This window comes from Sycon ciliatum, chromosome 12 (genome assembly GCF_964019385.1).
Source record: "Sycon ciliatum chromosome 12, ocSycCili1.1, whole genome shotgun sequence".
Lineage (NCBI taxonomy): Eukaryota > Metazoa > Porifera > Calcarea > Leucosolenida > Sycettidae > Sycon > Sycon ciliatum.
The window spans coordinates 13,896,400-13,911,354 of record NC_088654.1 but is presented as its reverse complement, the minus strand read 5'-3'; the positions used below and the strand labels follow the sequence as shown (position 1 = coordinate 13,911,354).

The following is a 14,955-nucleotide window of genomic DNA, read 5'->3' as shown; positions in this document are numbered from 1 at the left end:
TCGCTCAGTTGCGTGAAAAAGCACAAGCAAATCGATGGGATCACGGGACTTGACCGTGACTACGACGTAATACTTTTGAAAATCGTTGGCGAGCAGGTCCCTTTATCCGTTTTAATTTTGAGGACACATACATGCATGGCAAGAAAACCAGCCCAAATACAAACGGCTTTTGAGTTTTGTACGAACCACTCGCTTGCAAGCTTGAGTCGCTTCCTCCTGCATCCTGTCCCAAAAAAAGGCAAAAGGCAAACAGCCCACGTTCCACACAAATTTTTATTTGAGGCAAATCAATGTCAAGTGATCTACGTACCGATATCGCGATATCGATGTGGATGATTATGTGTGGCACTTTTCCTGTGAGTTTCTTGGAAGTTTTGCTCAGTTGCTATTAATTTTATTAGCCTGGCTTGGGTAGTGTTGACGGTTTGAACACCTCCTGTGTGTAGGCTTCGATAAAAGTTTTTCTTTCTTTCAAACGACAACTTTCCCTGTCATAGTCAAGTGCCATACAGATCTTGTGAAGGAACGCCTTATTTTCATGTCTGATCGACGCTGGTAGCAACAATGGAGATTCGCAGACGGAGAACAAGCTTGGCCCTGCCCCAGGACGAATTGAGCACACAGCCGCTCGACCGCGTTGGCGCGGATGACTTCTACGAGAGCTACGAGCCGAAGGGAGACTTGGGAAAGTAGGTTGAATTCTTGACACATCCTGGCCTGGATGACTTGTGTGTCTGATCTGTGAATTTGTTTGTAGATTTAAAAAAAAGTATACATAATTATTGCATATGATGTGGGGCTGAATTATTGTGTCGTTTTATGCGCTCATTTGATTTTCTCCATGCAATATCGTGTGGAGTGGATCAGCTTTGCACGGTGACCTACGGGTATTATCCATCAAATAATTGAACAAAGGGGCGATCATTTAATATTCGTACTTTTAAAATTTGATAACCGTGATCAATAAGACAAGCTGAATCGACGTATACTTTATTCTTGCAATGTAAAACGGTGGAGACAATGTGCAATAAAACGATGAAATAGCAAGAAATAGTGTAGAGAAAAAGTACAAACAATTACAAACAAGTTTTCGTCCAACACTCATCAGGAATCGTCGTTGTATTAAAGGACACTGAAACAAAATTGAACTATCAGGGATGAATTTATCCGGTATCGCATCGCAGTTTGCGATTCAAAATCGATCGAGTGCGATTCAAAAATCACAGCGACTCGCAGGAAACTGCGATGCATAAACGGCACTGCATACTGTACCTCGCGCAGTCAGTAAAAGTGATGCTGTGACTGTGTCGTACACTCACCATGCTCGCTATACCTGTACAGTGCACAGACCCCGCTTTTTTCTCAGGAAGGTGTGATTTCTAGTACATGTAGTACCTGTGAACTGTTGCTGGCTCCGCGTGCACATACTGACTGTACTGGTGTCCTACTTGAACTACACGTACCACTTTGCGCGGCTTTCATTCAGTAAGTTCAGTATTTCATGTACTTTCCGTACTGACAAGCATCATCTTTCCTCCACGATCCCGGCGGAGGTCTTGTTTTTTTCTCTTCTTTCTGGTTTACTTACCTCTTTTCGTGATATTATAGCTTTCTGCTTGTAGCCAGTCGGTCTTTCTGGTCGTGAGGAAATTCTGGAATCGCGTTCGTCCTTCTCTCTGTAGTTTTTGTCTAGTCTGGTTCTGCCTCCAACATGTCTGTAAGACACATCACCTTTGAGAAGTGGGTGGCAGAGGTCGATGTCGAGAGGAAATGGCTTCGTTCTGAGAAAGCTACAGGTGCAGCGGTGACCGCGGCTGATTTTCTGCCAGCTATGCAGACAGCACGAGTCCTCCCTCCGTGGGCTGAGAAATTTTAGTCGGTCTTTTGTGGATGGGATTTCGGGGACTGCTCTGAAGAAGGACAACGTGGTGAAACATTCGAAGTCGGATATGTATAGCAAGGCGGTAGGAATGTCGGTCCTGGACGGACTTTTTTTGTGGAATAAGAAATGCTAATCAAAAATCAAGGACTGCTACGCATTTTGGCGTTTGCGTCGCGAAAACTGCTATGCAAAAAAATGACAGTAAAATCATCCCTGACTATTATAGCAAATCTAAGTTAAAGAAATAACACTAAGAGTAAGAACAACAGCAGTGAAATTTACAAGTGTGAATTTTAACAATGAAAGCGAGAGCAATCATGAATGCGTGTGTTAACAATATACTTGTAAATTTCACTGCTGTTGTTCTTAGTGTTTTTTCTCTAACTTAGATTTTCTATAATAGTTCAATTTTGTTTCAACGACGATTCCTGATGAGTGTTGTACGAAAACTTGTTTGAATCCTTATTTTTCTCTACACTATTTCTTCCTGTTTTCATCATTTTATTGCACATTGTCTTCACCGTTTTACACTTCATGAATAAAGTATACACAATGGCGATTCAGAGGCTGCACTGGAGAAGCTGAACGCCTTCCATAGACGTCAACTACGGAACTTGTTCGGAATTAGGTATCCCGCCATCATCTCCAACAAAGACCTATATTCCAGAGCATACACACAGCCACTTTCGCACACCGTTGCTGTCCGCCGTTTCCGGATGTTGGGTCATGTTCTGAGGATGCCCTCAGATGCCCACCACAGCAGGCAATGGACAACTACTTCCGTCGAGATGTCACCGGTGTGCGTGGACGCCCGAAATCGAACCTGGCCATGGCAGTCAAGGCAAGCACAGCTGCCAGAGACATGCCACTGAAGACCATGACTGATCTGAATGGGCTCAGAATGCGCGCTTTGGACAAGCAATCATGGAGGGAACTCTCAGCCTGAGCTGGTTTTGCTCGCGGCTGCAACGCACGGGGTAGTGAACCCAGGACAGAAGCGGACCAGGCATCATGACTTTGCACATCTATCGTTATGCTGCTTCATTACGCAACCTGTTTTATTATTATTATTATTATTATTATTATTATTCGTGTCCTGGTGGTGGCAGTCAATTTTTTCTTCAGACTTTTCCCGTTTGTCTCTTTCCCTCAAATCAGTCAATATTTTATGACTTGGGGCTCCCCGCGTGCTAGTTTGTACGTGAAGTGTGTGGGTTACAGTGAGGGCTGCGTCCCACCCGCCTGTGTGGATTCACAGGAAGTGTGAGTTACGAAGTCTGAAGAAAATGTTGAACGGCCTCTGCTGGGATGACGACTACACCATAGCTCAGTGGTTAGAGCATCGCTGGCTACAAGCGAGGGTCCCTGGTTCGTGTCCTGGTGGTGGCAGTCAATTTTTTCTTCAGACTTTTCCCGTTTGTCTCTTTCCCTCAAATCAGTCAATATTTTATGACTTGGGGCTCCCCGCGTGCTAGTTTGTACGTGAAGTGTGTGGGTTACAGTGAGGGCTGCGTCCCACCCGCCTGTGTGGATTCACAGGAAGTGTGAGTTACGAAGTCTGAAGAAAATGTTGAACGGCCTCTGCTGGGATGACGACTACACCATAGCTCAGTGGTTAGAGCATCGCTGGCTACAAGCGAGGGTCCCTGGTTCGAGTCCTGGTGGTGGCAGTCAATTTTTTCTTCAGACTTTTCCCGTTTGTCTCTTTCCCTCAAATCAGTCATTATTATTATTATTATTATTATTTCGTAATACGTATTCGCATGCAACGACGCAAATCCACACAATTCAGTAGACACTTTTTCTATCAAACGTTTTCTTTCCCTTCTCTTCAGGATAGTACAGGGAATGTTGGAAATTAGAAAAACACATAACTATATAGAGAATGAAAGAAAGAAAAAGTCAACACTTCAACATAGGTGTTAAAAATGATTAAAGTGTTAAAAACTCAAAAACAAACAGCTGCAAGTTGTAGACAAACACGTTGAACACATCAGGGAACACAGAAAACGTTTGATAGAAAAAGTGTCTACTGAATTGTGTGGATTTGCGTCGTTGCATGCGAATACGTATTACGAAACTGTTTTTCCCACCGCCTCCAAACTACTGTTTGAATTATTATTATTATTATTATCTGGTTTGAGGGAAAGAGACAAACGGGAAAAGTCTGAAGAAAAATTGACTGTCACCACCAGGACTCGAACCAGGGACCCTCGCTTGTAGCCAGCGATGCTCTAACCACTGAGCTATGGTGTAGTCGTCATCCCAGCAGAGGCCGTTCAATATTTTCTTCAGACTTCGTAACTCACACTTCCTGTGAATCCACACAGGCGGGTGGGACGCAGCCCTCACTGTAACCCACACACTTCACGTACAAACTAGCACGCGGGGAGCCCCAAGTCATAATATATTATCTGGTTTGAGGGAAAGAGACAAACGGGAAAAGTCTGAAGAAAAAATTGACTGTCACCACCAGGACTCGAACCAGGGACCCTCGCTTGTAGCCAGCGATGCTCTAACCACTGAGCTATGGTGTAGTCGTCATCCCAGCAGAGGCCGTTCAATATTTTATTATTATTATTAGTGGCGATTCAGCTTGTTTTATTGATCGCGGATATCACGTTATTAGTGAGGTTCTGCCACACGGTAAAACGTGCCAAAGTACGTATGGAAACATCGCCGCGGTACGGGATCAAGTTTCATACGGATTTTTTCATACCGTTTTCCGTGTGGAGCGCGCTTCACACGGACTGGACTCCGTGTGAAAACTGAGCGTACAGAGTACATGTGGCGGGGTGTTCGTGCATGCTATGAGCATGCTACGTACAGCAGAACCGGTGCAACGTACGAAAAATCCGTGTCAAACTTCACTGCAGTTGACACGGAGTTCCGTACGTAGTTCCGTGTAGCAGAACCTCTCTATTGTCTCCTCGTCGTTTGTTCAAATACTTTTAAAATTACTTATTATGATTGAATGGGCGAATCCCGATCAGGTGCGCTCCGATTGAGCTTGATCGTTTGGCCGAATCCGATCAAATCCGGAGTAGGTGTACTTGGAGTGGAATCCGACCACCCCCCCCCCCCCCCCCCCCCCCCACACCGGGAGTGGCTGGAGTGGAAATGGACTTTCGTGTTTTTGGACGGCTTTCACAGAATCCCCCAGATATGCGTACATGCTGCGTACTACACCCTTGTTTTGTTCGATTGGGCCAGCGTTGCTCAGACCACACCGCCTGCTCGCACTCAATCCAGATTTGCCAATCGATGACACCCTGACTGACATCACCATCAGCCAGAATTTAAATGAGGCTCCTTCCAGTGCATTACATCATTGATGTCCATTTGTGGCAGTCGCACTGTCCCCTATGGCAAGTGTCGGATTTCACTTACCACGGCTGTATATAGGACGGTGGGGTTCTGGTATGGTGTGCGCATGTGCTTGTGTGGCGCTGCGCGTTGACTTGTGTTTGTTCTAAATCCGTGCCCCCGCACGTCAGTTGAGCCGGTTCTGGTGTCATGTGTTTCCCTTGTATTCTCTTGCAGAGGCTTATCCAGTGTTGTACGGAGGTGTGTACATCGAGAAACTGGCAAAGAGTATGCTGTGAAATTCATCGACAAGACCATCGATATAACCCTAGCCAAGGCCGTTCGCACGGAGATTGATGCCCTGGAGCGTGTCAGCCACCAGTACATCAGTAAGCGTGTGTGTGTGCGTGTTTGTGTGTGTGTGCGTGCGTGCGTGTGTGTGTGTGTTCTGAGCAGATAAGTAAGTGTTAAATCATCACTTTCCTAAGTAAGCAATTGAAAGGTGCGACTGGCAACAATAATAAAAAAAACTGACAAGTTCGCTATTCTAAATCTAAACTGTTGGCGTTGTGTGCACGATCGTTTGTGCTCATGGCTCTGTGTGTTTGTTCGTGTGTACATGTGTGTGTGTGTGTGTGTGTGCGTGTGTGTGTGGTGTGTGTGTGTGTGTGTGTGTATGCATGTGCATGCGTATGTGTGTCCTTGTGCAGTCAAACTACACGAATGGTACCAGAGTCCAGTCTATTTCTTCTTAGTATTTGAACTGTAAGTAGTAGAGTTGTTGCTGCTATTTTTGTCAGGGTTCTGATAACGTTACATAATGGATGTTCATGTGACATGCATATAATGTTGCAGTCTGATGTGGACGTAGGTCAGTTTCTCGCACACCGGCTGATGCTGCTGCTGCTGTTCAACAAGCGTCTGTTATTTTCTATGCTGTGTCTTTTTTCTTGCAGGGCAGCCCACGGTGAGCTGTTTGACCAGCTGAACAAGGCCGTGCGCTTCTCTGAGATGCGCTCAAGGTGAGATAGAGACACACATGTACACTGTCGACAGTGGCTGCGTTCGATTGCGCACTTGAATCGATTCATGGATGCAATCTCGCCGTTTGATTTCATGTCATGAGCGCTGGAATTGATTCATAACTGGATTCATGAATCGACTCGCGGGCATACCAGTAATCGAACGCACTCAGTGGCGGTTAGTGAAATCCGACCCCAGCTCGGTGCAGTCACGTTGGAAAAACCCAGCACACGCTTCTAACACTGCCCAAGTAGAGACTGCCGGAACCGGTGCTGCACTCGGGCACGACAATCAGGGGTCGGTTTTCAATTGCCAACACTGTACAAAGATACAGGCGAACAGACTACAGTACCGCAGCGCCAAAGAAGAACGGACAGGCTAGAATTTCACCAGACTTAGTATAGCGATGTGTACGCGGTGATTCCACCTGGCAGAGGCTGGTACATGAAAATCAGAACAGCCCAGGCTACGAGCTGGCCCCCAGTTCTTCGTTACCAGACAGACGGGACACAGCACAGACAGACAGACAGATAGCTGTTTGGGCTTGCAGCAAATGAACAATTTGACGCTGTACACGAGCGTTGCGTGGCCAGTGGCGTTGCGTATTCACTACGTATATGGTATGCATTGTGAGGAACTCCTGTTTGTTGCGTGCACACTTCATCATACAGTCAGACCTCGCTTATCCGGTCCTCTTTTATCCGGATCCCTCGTCATCCGGAAGAAAATAGCTGGTTACATATTTACAGCATACGTGATGCAGCCAACATAAGCAGTGTTCGGTTATCCGGTTCCCTCGCCTATCCGGTTATTTTTGTGGAAAACAGATGTATGCGGTTAAGCGAGGTCTGACTGTATCGTGGTGTTGATACGAACGTGGTTTTAATGCACGGTGATGCTCAATGAAATCTGGTCGCCGCGAATCAAGTTTGCGCCCTGCACCATTTCGCAACCCAGTGCTCACAGGTCTGGGGCTGCGCAACGCCCGGCTTGTACTCGAGTGACTCGCCTGGATTTCGTTGATCAGTATTGTTCCTGGACTCCGCCAGTATTGGAACGCACAATAGGATTCTTTTCATGTTGTTGTTGTTGTGTAGAATGGTGATGAAGCAGTTGTTACTTGCCATCGAGCATATCCATTCGCTCAACATCGTTCACAGAGACGTCAAGGTATGCTACGTCTGTGCGCTTTCAGCTTCTTGGTGACCTTTTGTGTGTGTGTGTGTGTGTGTGTGTGTGTGTGTGTGTGTGTGTGTGTGTGTGTGTGTGTGTGTGTGTGTGTGTGTGTGTGTGTGTGTGTGTGTGTGTGTGTGTGTGTGTGTGTGTGTGTGTGTGTGTGTGTGTGTGTGTGTGTGTGTGTGTGTGTGTGTGTGTGTGTGTGTGTGTGTGTGTGTGTGTGTGTGTGTGTGTGTGTGTGTGTGTGTGTGTGTGTGTGTGTGTGTGTGTGTGTGTGTGTGTGTGTGTGTGTGTGTGTGTGTGTGTGTGTGTGTGTGTGTGTGTGTGTGTGTGTGTGTGTGTGTGTGTGTGTGTGTGTGTGTGTGTGTGTGTGTGTGTGTGTGTGTGTGTGTGTGTGTGTGTGTGTGTGTGTGTGTGTGTGTGTGTGTGTGTGTGTGTGTGTGTGTGTGTGTGTGTGTGTGTGTGTGTGTGTGTGTGTGTGTGTGTGTGTGTGTGTGTGTGTGTGTGTGTGTGTGTGTGTGTGTGTGTGTGTGTGTGTGTGTGTGTGTGTGTGTGTGTGTGTGTGTGTGTGTGTGTGTGTGTGTGTGTGTGTGTGTGTGTGTGTGTGTGTGTGTGTGTGTGTGTGTGTGTGTGGGTGTGTGTGTGGGTGCGTGCGTGCGTGCGTGCGTGCGTGCGTGCGTGTGCGTGTGTGTGAGCGAGTGTGTATGGCTGCATGTTCGGAGAGAGATAACTGGTGTGGAGGTTCCATGATTGATGGGGTTCACACTTCACCGTAAGTTGGTGCACCAGCATCCACTTCTGATGTTATGTGGTGTAAATCACTCAGCATCCACTTCTGATGTTATGTGGTGTAAATCACTAGTTATGTGGTGTAAATCACTAGTTATGTGGTGTAAATCACTAGTTATGTGGTGTAAATCACTAGTTATGTGGTGTAAATCACTAGTTATGTGGTGTAAATCACTAGTTATGTGGTGTAAATCACTAGTTATGTGGTGTAAATCACTAGTTATGTGGTGTAAATCACTAGTTATGTGGTGTAAATCACTAGTTATGTGGTGTAAATCACTAGTTATGTGGTGTAAATCACTAGTTATGTGGTGTAAATCACTAGTTATGTGGTGTAAATCACTAGTTATGTGGTGTAAATCACTAGTTATGTGGTGTAAATCACTAGTTATGTGGTGTAAATCACTAGTTATGTGGTGTAAATCACTAGTTATGTGGTGTAAATCACTAGTTATGTGGTGTAAATCACTAGTTATGTGGTGTAAATCACTAGGGTACCTGTAGTGGGCATCTGGGTTCCCCGTGCACGCACGCCCACACACACACACACACACACACCTCAGACCTCAGACCTGCCCATCGCGGAAGCGATGATAGCGAACAGCTATGTTAGACTTGGCAACTTGTGCTGGGATTACACCATTCAGCAGCTTGCAAGGCTGATGAATTGACCGCCGCTATTTTTAGCCTGGTATCCACCACACAGCTGATTGAATTGACTTTTTCTGGCCAGTGAATCCCTATTTTTCATTAATGTTTCCATTTTTTCTTCTTACACACACACACACACACACATGCTCTCTCTCTCTCTCTCTCTCTCTCTCTCTCTCTCTCTCTCTCTCTCTCTCTCTCTCTCTCTCTCTCTCTCTCTCTCTCTCTCTCTCTCTCTCTCTCTCTCTCTCTCTCTCTCCTTTGCCTCGCTCTGATTCCCTGTGTGCGTGTGTGTGTGCGTGCGCATGTGTGCATGTTTGTGTTTGTTTCCGTGTCTGCTTCAGCCGGAGAATATTCTACTTGGGGAAAACTTCAATGTTCGACTTTCAGATTTCGGCTTTGCTGCGGTCATACCTAACGACACATCATTGAGAGGTACAACTGTAAATACATGGAAGCGATCAGAGATGAGATGTCAACACCCTCGTCCAACTATTGTAGGGGTCCTCTCAAAAGGCTTTTGTCGTCCCTGATACGAACATTCAATCGGGTTGCGAGCCAAAATCGCAAGTCAACTGACACCAAGAGTACTCTTGCTGACACTGGACATATACATGTACATGCATGCGATTTTTCGTCGTCCGGCATAGCAAGCTGCGTTCATTTCAGAGGGAGGGGAGGGGATCTGGGGTGCAAAATGAACGATGTTTGTTTCAGGGACGACGAAAAACTTTCCCTGAACAAGTTGTTGTTGTTGTTGTTGTGTGTGTGTGTGTGTGTGTGTGTGTGTGTGTGTGTGTGTGTGTGTGTGTGTGTGTGTGTGTGTGTGTGTGTGTGTGTGTGTGTGTGTGTGTGTGTGTGTGCATTGTTGTTGTTGTTCTCTGATAGAGTTATGTGGAACCCCCGGCTACATGGCTCCTGAAGTGCTCAAGTGCGCCACCTATCCGGATGCACAGGGATACGGCAGGCCCGTCGACATGTGAGCCTCGTTTCAGTGTGTGTGTGTGTGTGTTTGCGTGTGTGTGTATGTGTGTGTGGGAGTGTAGGTACGCGTGTGTGTGTCTTGTGTGCGTGTGTGTATATTAGGGGTGAAAGTTGGCATTGATATCCCGAGTTCGAGTACTCTGATTTTCTCCGATCGAATATTCGAGTATTCTAGTATTCTTCATCTCCTAAAAACTGCACACCAAGGGCCTTAAAATCACATGATAAAAGGTTACAACCCTGATTGAACCGAGTAGCAGTCATTATTCTCGGGTATATTGGACCTATTGGTTGGTGGGTCATTTGGGCTCTCTCTACTCATAAACAGATGTTCACCACACAGTCTGCACATCAATATCTGCCGACGGCTGCTCTGAAACTGCAGATTTCTGTGGTAAATGCATGTACCATGTATGAACGAGTACTCTGATTTATTCCGAGTACGATTATTTTTGAAAAAATCGAGCGAGTACTCGAGTATTCGGTATAATTGTTTCACCCCTAGTGTATATGCACGTGTGTGCGTGTGTGCGCGCGCATGGGCAACGTCAGTGGGCTTGTCCTGGTTGCTGCACTCAATACGTGCATGCAGGCCAGAGTATCTTTCCGTGGCAAGTCCCACACTGACAGCACATCGGCTCTCTCATCTAGTCTTGACTGGATGTGGTGCAGGATGGGCCCGCATAGCAAATACTGAGAGATGCGGAATGCACGCGTGCTGAAGATACAGGCCAGATTGTGCTATTGGGCTCTCAGACATACTAGTGCCCTGGTGCATGTAGCCATTTATATAGCTGTATAGACTACATACAGAAGTGCGAAGAAAATGTTGAGCGGTCTCTGTTGGGATGACGGCTACACCTTAGCCCAGTGGCTAGAGCATCGCTGGCCTCAAGCGAAGGTCCCTTGTTCGAATCCTGGTGGTGACAGTCGATTTTTTCTTCAGACTTTTCCCGTTTGTGTCTTCCCCTCAAACCAGTGAAGACTTTAATAATACGAGTACTTTTATCTCATATAGCTGTGCTAGATTGTGTTGTTGCCATGGTTGTGTTCAAGTGGTGTGTGGAGCAAGGATCTTGTCTGGGAGAAGATTGTGTTGGCTATAGTTATGTTATATCTGTTGGCACTTGAGCATTGCTACTTATCTCGTATTAAATCTAAAAAAAATCTAAAAAATCTACTCTATCAGGCCGGTGCATGTGGTAATGAGAGCTGATTATTCAATTGCACTGTGTGCATGTGTGTGTGCGCGCACACACACACACACACATTTGACGAATATGCAGTATGTGAAGTTGTTCTTGCTCTTTTTCTTGTTCTTGTTGTAAGCTTGCATGCTTGTAACTTGCTTCTGGTCCTCTTTGTCGTCTTCAGGTGGGCATGTGGTGTCATCCTATATACTATGTAAGTGAAGTCGAAATGTGCCATGCAGTATGATACATGTACTATTGTGTGAGTGTGTGTGTGTGTGTGTGTGTGTGTGTGTGTGTGTGTGTGTGTGTGTGTGTGTGTGTGTGTGAGAGTGTGTGTGTGTGTATGTGTGTGTGTCTGAGTATGTGTATGTATGTATGTGTGTGTGTGTGTGTGTGTGTGTGTGTGTGTGTGTGTGTGTGTGTGTGTGTGTGTGTGTGTGTGCGTGCGTGCGTGTGCTCATGCACGTGCACGTATGTGTGTGGGTGTTGTGCACCAATTTGATGTGCTCTTCCTGAGAATACCGATGTTTTTCATGGCGATCTCTTTTGTTGTGTTGTTGTTTCTCCCATTGCTGTAGGTTAGTTGGCTTCCCGCCATTCTGGCATCGCAAGCAAATGCTCATGCTACGGCTGATCATGGATGGAAAATACTCTTTTGCCGCACCGGAGTGGCATGATATAGGTGACTCGGCGAAGGACATGGTAAGTCTGTCTGTCTTTGTCTCTGTCTGCCTTTGTCTCTTTCTGCCTGTCTGTCTCTCTCTCTCTCTCTCTCTCTCTCTCTCTCTCTCTCTCTCTCTCTCTCTCTCTCTCTCTCTCTCTCTCTCTCTCTCTCTCTCTGTCTCTCTCTCTGTCTCTCTCTCTGTCTCTGTCTCTCTCTCTCTCTCTCTCTCTCTGTCTCTCTCTCTGTCTCTCTCTCTGTCTCTCTCTCTGTCTCTGTCTCTCTCTCTGTCTCTCTCTCTGTCTCTCTCTCTGTCTCTCTCTCTCTCTGTCTCTCTCTCTCTGTCTCTCTCTCTGTCTCTCTCTCTGTCTCTCTCTCTGTCTCTCTCTCTGTCTCTCTCTCTGTCTCTCTCTCTGTCTCTCTCTCTGTCTCTCTCTCTGTCTCTCTCTCGGTCTCTCTCTCGGTCTCTCTCTCGGTCTCTCTCTCGGTCTCTCTCTCGGTCTCTCTCTCGGTCTCTCTCTCGGTCTCTCTCTCTGTCTCTCTCTCTGTCTCTCTCTCTGTCTCTCTCTGTCTCTCTCTCTGTCTCTCTCTCTCTCTCTCTCTCTCTCTCTCTCTCTCTCTCTCTCTCTCTCTCTCTCTCTCTCTCTCTCTCTCACACACACACACACACACACACACACACACACACACACACACGCACGCACAATTTCACTTTTTTCTTTCTTTTCTCTGTTGTGTAGTCCAATCGGTTCCTTCTGTCTGGCGGAATGGTGCAGTCATCATTACTCTCTTGTTTGTGGACCTATCTTCCTGTGCACTCGCTCACCTCATTTTTGTTTGTTTCTTTGATTTGAAATTGTTTAGAGCAGATGCAGTTCTGCCTTCTCACCAGAGGAAAACCTCCGGTTCCTACTAAGAATTTATGTATGCATGTACCGGTATGCATGCGTGTTGTTTGTCTCGATTCCATTCTTTAGATCCGTAAACTTCTTGTGGTTGATCCGAATCGCCGGTACACTGTACATCAGGCGTTGGCGCATCCGTTCATCTTAGAGGTACGTTCCGTGTTGCGTGCACCCGCCCTACCCTGGCAACAGCAGCACACTTACATATATTACTAGATCTAGACGACTGTTCTCAGCCGTTGCTCTGAGCGAGAAAACCACGCAGTGTGCTTTGCAGTTCTGGCATGCTTTGCTTCCAACAAGTGCATATGGTGCCGACGAGCCACCGAAGTTGCCCAGCCCAGTCACGCTGGCCAGCACCTTTTTTTGGATCCACATTAAACTTTGGCAGCCCCGGGGGCCGATTGTCGGGATTTTCTGGCACCGACGACTATACGTGTGCATCTCATGCGTCTAAAGGATGCCTCGCGCAGCTTCATTATTCACAAATTGTTTACGGGCAACTCGACTACACTCATGGTGACAACGACCGACACGTTAACAATATTACTGGATTGCGTGTGAAACTGCAGTGCTCACTTGAATGTAGGCAAATTGCCCGCAAACGATTTACGATTGTACAAAAAAATGTCATAATTTGGATGGAGTGTATATAGGAAACGTCACTGAGCACACACATCGGCTATAGAGCGAAACCCTGTGTGAGACGACTGCTCAAGGGACCCGGAAAATGTGCTGCCCACGAGCAGATAGTGGGTCAACCCTGTGCCGGATGGCTGGAAAGTAGACCTTTCGGCCCTGGTCGTAGTGGTCCTCTGGGGTAGGCGGTCACCTTGCCAGAGTGGTTGAATGATAAGCAAGTACCGTAAAAGTCCGTAAATAAGTACGTATTTACTTTCGAATTTAGTGACCACGCCCGTACTAACTTTCGGGTGGGTACTGACTTTCGGGCACGAACTAACTTTCGGACCTGACTTGTGTGTAGTGGAGAAGTCATTTTCATGTTGTGTACATGCTACGTGCTGCATGTGCGCATCATACCGGTACTTATTTCGGGCAGTATGTTTATCGGGCTTGACTTGACTCCAACAGACAGAGCCAAAAGAATGAAGGGGGTATTTCTTTCGGGCAGGTACTTATTTACGGACTTTTACTGTAGTCTGCATACTGTAAGGACTAAGGAGACAAATTTTCGGCCCATTCAAATTCCGGCCTCCCAGGGCTAAAACACATTTTGGCTGCAACAAATTTTCGGCCTGTACTGCTGCTGCCTGTATACACTGCCACACTGAACCTTGCAAAGAAATTTCGGGCTGCAACAAATTTTCGGCCAAATATGATCAGGCCGAGAATATTTAAACAATCGACGAGGAGACAATAGTCGTAAAATGGCGTACCACTGATGACAGTCACAAGAAAACGTTATGGACCTTGACTTTCTTCATTTTTTGCTGTTGTTATGAGTGCACAATTTATCTTATTTATTGCCATTTTAAGGCCGAGAATAGCCGATAATAAATATGTGCCGAATATTTGTTGACTTACAGTAGTCGCTTCAATCCTACTCTACTGCAACTAGCCCAGATGTAACCACAGACAATGGTGGGCTGATGGCTGTGGCCTGTTTTTTTTGTTCTTGGAGCCCATAACTGTTTGCTTTCCCTGAATTCATGGCAGCCAGAAAAATCCGCGCTCAATTTCCAACGTAACCGATTTTGAAGATGTTTGGCTCGTTGGAAAGCTCTTGGGTGAGGATTACAATAAGCCCCACCTCCAGAGCAAAACCTTTGCCTGCCCCAACGCGCTCCGAAAACCAGTGCAGTTCCAGATCTGAGACGAAAGCCATTTACAGCCATTTATGGTCGCTAGCTCGGAACTCCTCTTCTTCCTTTTTTTCCAGTGGAAGCTTACCTTGCCGTGTCTCCGCGCCACGTCGGTCCTGGTACGTGCTGCCTGTCCTGAACCTGGGATAAATCCCTTTCCCTTGCACTGTTGACTCGCAGCACACAATGCAGAAAATGCACGATGTTCGATCGATCGATCGATCGCGGCTCCATCGAACTTCATTGGAGAGACTTCAGACTTGTTTGAGGCGATAGCTGAGAGTTTCCTCTACCTTCTAGGTTGTTAAATTTGTTTAAGATTGGGCAGAGTTACGAACGTATGACTGCACTCACTTGCATACAAATGTGCACTGTTCAATTGCGAACGATGGACGTCAAATGGTTAAAAAACGAAAATACCCACTGATGTCATCGCCTCGTTGATCTGGCTGTGCTTGTGCGTGTTGCACCTGCACTGTTGTCTTCGCTGCCGCATGGTATGTCTGTGCAGGAGGGCACGCGTAGCAAGCGCCGACGGATGGTGCTGAACCGCTTTGTGGTG

General features: G+C 46.6%; 1 protein-coding gene across 1 annotated transcript in view; it reads left to right on the top strand.

Annotated features, from left to right (window-relative positions):
• Positions 1-252: 252 nt before the first annotated feature.
• LOC135828639 (phosphorylase b kinase gamma catalytic chain, skeletal muscle/heart isoform-like) overlaps positions 253-14,955 on the top strand; it is a 20,522-nt gene continuing 5,819 nt past the window's right edge. Inside the window, exons 1-11 of the mRNA XM_065341057.1 lie at positions 253-689; positions 5,426-5,577; positions 5,899-5,953; positions 6,145-6,210; positions 7,309-7,381; positions 9,172-9,262; positions 9,716-9,806; positions 11,186-11,215; positions 11,583-11,706; positions 12,643-12,720; positions 14,905-14,952. Of these exons, the coding sequence (XP_065197129.1) occupies positions 565-689; positions 5,426-5,577; positions 5,899-5,953; positions 6,145-6,210; positions 7,309-7,381; positions 9,172-9,262; positions 9,716-9,806; positions 11,186-11,215; positions 11,583-11,706; positions 12,643-12,720; positions 14,905-14,952 (933 nt within the window). The 5' untranslated portion in view covers positions 253-564. The remainder of the gene's footprint in view (positions 690-5,425; positions 5,578-5,898; positions 5,954-6,144; positions 6,211-7,308; positions 7,382-9,171; positions 9,263-9,715; positions 9,807-11,185; positions 11,216-11,582; positions 11,707-12,642; positions 12,721-14,904; positions 14,953-14,955) is intronic.